This window comes from Trachurus trachurus, assembly GCF_905171665.1.
Source record: "Trachurus trachurus genome assembly, chromosome: 5".
NCBI classification, from domain to species: domain Eukaryota; kingdom Metazoa; phylum Chordata; class Actinopteri; order Carangiformes; family Carangidae; genus Trachurus; species Trachurus trachurus.
The window spans coordinates 12,232,172-12,235,204 of record NC_139896.1 but is presented as its reverse complement, the minus strand read 5'-3'; the positions used below and the strand labels follow the sequence as shown (position 1 = coordinate 12,235,204).

The 3,033-nt window shown below is 39.0% G+C and overlaps 1 protein-coding gene across 1 annotated transcript; it reads right to left on the bottom strand.

Moving 5' to 3' along the window:
• Positions 1 to 401: 401 nt before the first annotated feature.
• On the bottom strand, positions 402 to 2,114 carry LOC310985641 (uncharacterized protein; the record flags this gene model as incomplete). Its single annotated transcript, XM_083971260.1, has 4 exons — positions 402 to 695; positions 898 to 990; positions 1,237 to 1,392; positions 1,524 to 2,114. 4 exons carry the CDS (start codon positions 2,112 to 2,114, stop codon positions 402 to 404), a joined length of 1,134 nt encoding a protein of 377 aa, XP_083827386.1.
• Between the last annotated feature and the right edge of the window lie 919 nt (positions 2,115 to 3,033).

Genomic DNA, 3,033 nt, shown 5'->3' with positions numbered 1-3,033 from the left:
AAATCTTACAAACCTACACACTGAAACAGTGCAATTTCAACATTTAAACCAGTCCTCTGACTAAATCAAATCAAATCAAAATAAACTAGTGCACTTTTAAGAATGCAATTAAAACATTAATGAAATAAAATCAACAGAATCAACTAAAAATAAACAGCTTAAGGTGTCTAACCATTCTTGATGAAGAATACAATCTTTACTGTAATTAACAGATACCTTATTTGACAAAAAATGAAAAACATTTATGACAGGCAACCCACTAGTAAACCAAGATGAACTGGAACTCAGTGCTAATTCTTGGCATTTCTTCACAAGAGTCCATGCATGATGCTACGTCCTCAACAAGGGTCCATGAATGATGTCATTTTCCTCCTCTAGGATGACAAAGTCATGACATGCATTTAGGAAAGCAACTTCAACTTCAAGGTGTTTACTTTTGGGGACAGTTTGAATCCATCCAGCTCCAGCAAGAGTTTTTGGAAGACTTCAAAAGTGTAGCGCAAAGTGGGAGGGTATGCCAAGTTCAGGGCATAAATCAGTCCCATGAGCAGTGAGCAAGCTTTCGCAGTACTGTTGCACCCTGGCAAAATCTCATGGCCTTCGACAAGGATGGAGACATCGACTGGATCCTCATCAGCACCGTGGACGACGAGTATTTTGAGGATGTGGTTACTGACATCACTCCGGCTGTCCTCCTGCATACAATATACAACAAAAAAGAAGAATGTTATTGAGAAACAAATAATAGAACTGCATGAATCATTCAAATTGACTTCATTATCAGGGAAGAATGAACACAAGAATATATGTTCCTTCGTCTGCTTTCCTCTTAACTTAAACATTAAATTAACCTGTGTCATTAAAAAATATTTTGAAATGATTAAAATAATGCTATACCAAGCAGTCTTCAAAAAGTTCCTCTTCCTTCTCGCCAAGGTACAGTATAAGGCTGCGGATAACGGTTTCACGTCTCATCTCAATGCTCTGTTTCTGTGAACAGATTAAGAACATGAACATAACCATTATACATACACAATGAACTGTCAAGTGAAAACACAAGTGCATATATTTGTTCTTGTGTTTTAAGTGCATGGACCCAGAGCGCGCAAGGGCATGGAATCTACCAAGTGTGAGGCTTGTGCTGTATATGTGTATACTGTATGTCTGTGAGTGAGGAAAAAAAGTAGGTCCAGCTCCCTGTAAAACATACTGTATGAACAAGCAAAACAAGCACACCTGACTCAGTCTGTCCAGGAGCGGCCTCATCTTGATCCCCACGGCACCTCCCTTGGCTTTCATCAGGGTAATAAGTTTTGGTGTGTGTTCGTCCAGTTTGTGCATGAAGGTTCGCTCCAGGGGAATGGTAGTTATTCTCCTGAATTCCTCCTTGATCTGAATGGACAAAAGATTCACAAGTACATCAATATTATTTTTATATAAATGTACAAGAAAATGCATTCATTAATTATTGTTACAGCTCAATAAAGCAAGTGAAATGTTTAAGGCTTTATATAATCACCTACCTCAGCTTCACAAAACAAAGCAGGCCATCTCTCTTTGAAGTCAGCAGCAGCAGGACTATCACTCACAACCTCGAGTCTTCGATAGGAAAATGTGTTGGCCATTTTTTCTTTAATTATTTTAGCGTTGTCCTTCTTCTTAACCTCGTTAAGGAGCTCCTGTCTGTCCCTCTCCAGACTGTCGTTGCTTTCTCCACTTGGATGTGGGGGAAGGAAGTTCACCTCGGCTCTCTTCGGTTTCTTGCATTTTTTTGCAGGATATCTCTCGCCAGGGGCCTTCCTTTTCAAGGAGTTGATGTGAAGCTCGGGACAAGGGACATTGCGCCTTTTCAGTTTGCTTCGGAAATTGGCCATCTTCATTTTGAGCCGATTCTGCCACCCATATGTGCCTGAATATGAGGTTCCGGGCTCCCTCAAGCATGGGTGTTTGTTTAGTAGAGCTTCTACAACTTCGAGTTGTTGAAGAGCACTGGGATAGGCCTGGTAGTGGTAGATTGCTTCTGCAAGTTTCTCTAGAATGTCAGAGTAGATACTTGGATCCTGAAGGAGTGAGCCATCACGTTCATAAACTTGATTTCCAGCTTCAAGAATCATTTCGACACCATATGAAAAGATGGGTATCACAAAATTGGCTGGCCATGGCTCTGATCGATACTCTGCTGAAGGTTGTAAAATAATGGTGTCAGATGAGCTGGCTGAGGAACTCTCATCTTGAGAAGACTGATCCAGCGGCACTGGAGTGGAGGAACCTGAAGGCTCACTGATAGAAGTCAATGTCAAAATTACAGATGGTTCTGTTTCTACTAGTTTGATTGTGTCCTTGTCATTAACCACATTGGTTGATGTTAGTGTGAAGAATTGATTATCGAAATCTTTGTCCATGTGCATTACAGTGTAACTCCCTTCAAGTTTAAAATGATTCTGCGCAGCTGCCAAAAGTTCGTCTACAGTGCTAGGGATTCCATCTGGTAGGGTTAACTTGTAAACTTGTGTCTCTTCAATAACAACACGTAGTTGAGTTGGGGCAGACATGATCACAGTCTTGGGCAAGCAGAACTGCAAGAGAGAAAAAAAGAAGACATGGTGTGATAACAAATAATAAACAAAGTACTAAAAAACAAATCATATATTTTCACACCCTGATTAATACATGACCTTCACAAATCAGACAAAGTATAAAAAATTTATATTTTTACAAAACAGGAAATCATCAAAAAAAAATCAAATTCTATTTTATGTTGATTATTGAGGCTGTAAAGAAAGAGTGGTGCTTGTGTGCACTATGACATCAATAATAAACTTAAAGTAGAATTATCACTTTTGGGCAACATCAACAAAAACAGAAAATAATATTATTTGTGTCTGATGTTTTTTTTCCCCACAAAAATTCCAGTTTCTGTTAAAAATCTTAAAATATCATCTGCTTCTGCACAGTGAAGCTCTAACCGTCAACTGAAGGAATAAATAGAAAAACATGTAGGAAGGACTTGGGTTACTTTACCTAGTTTGACAA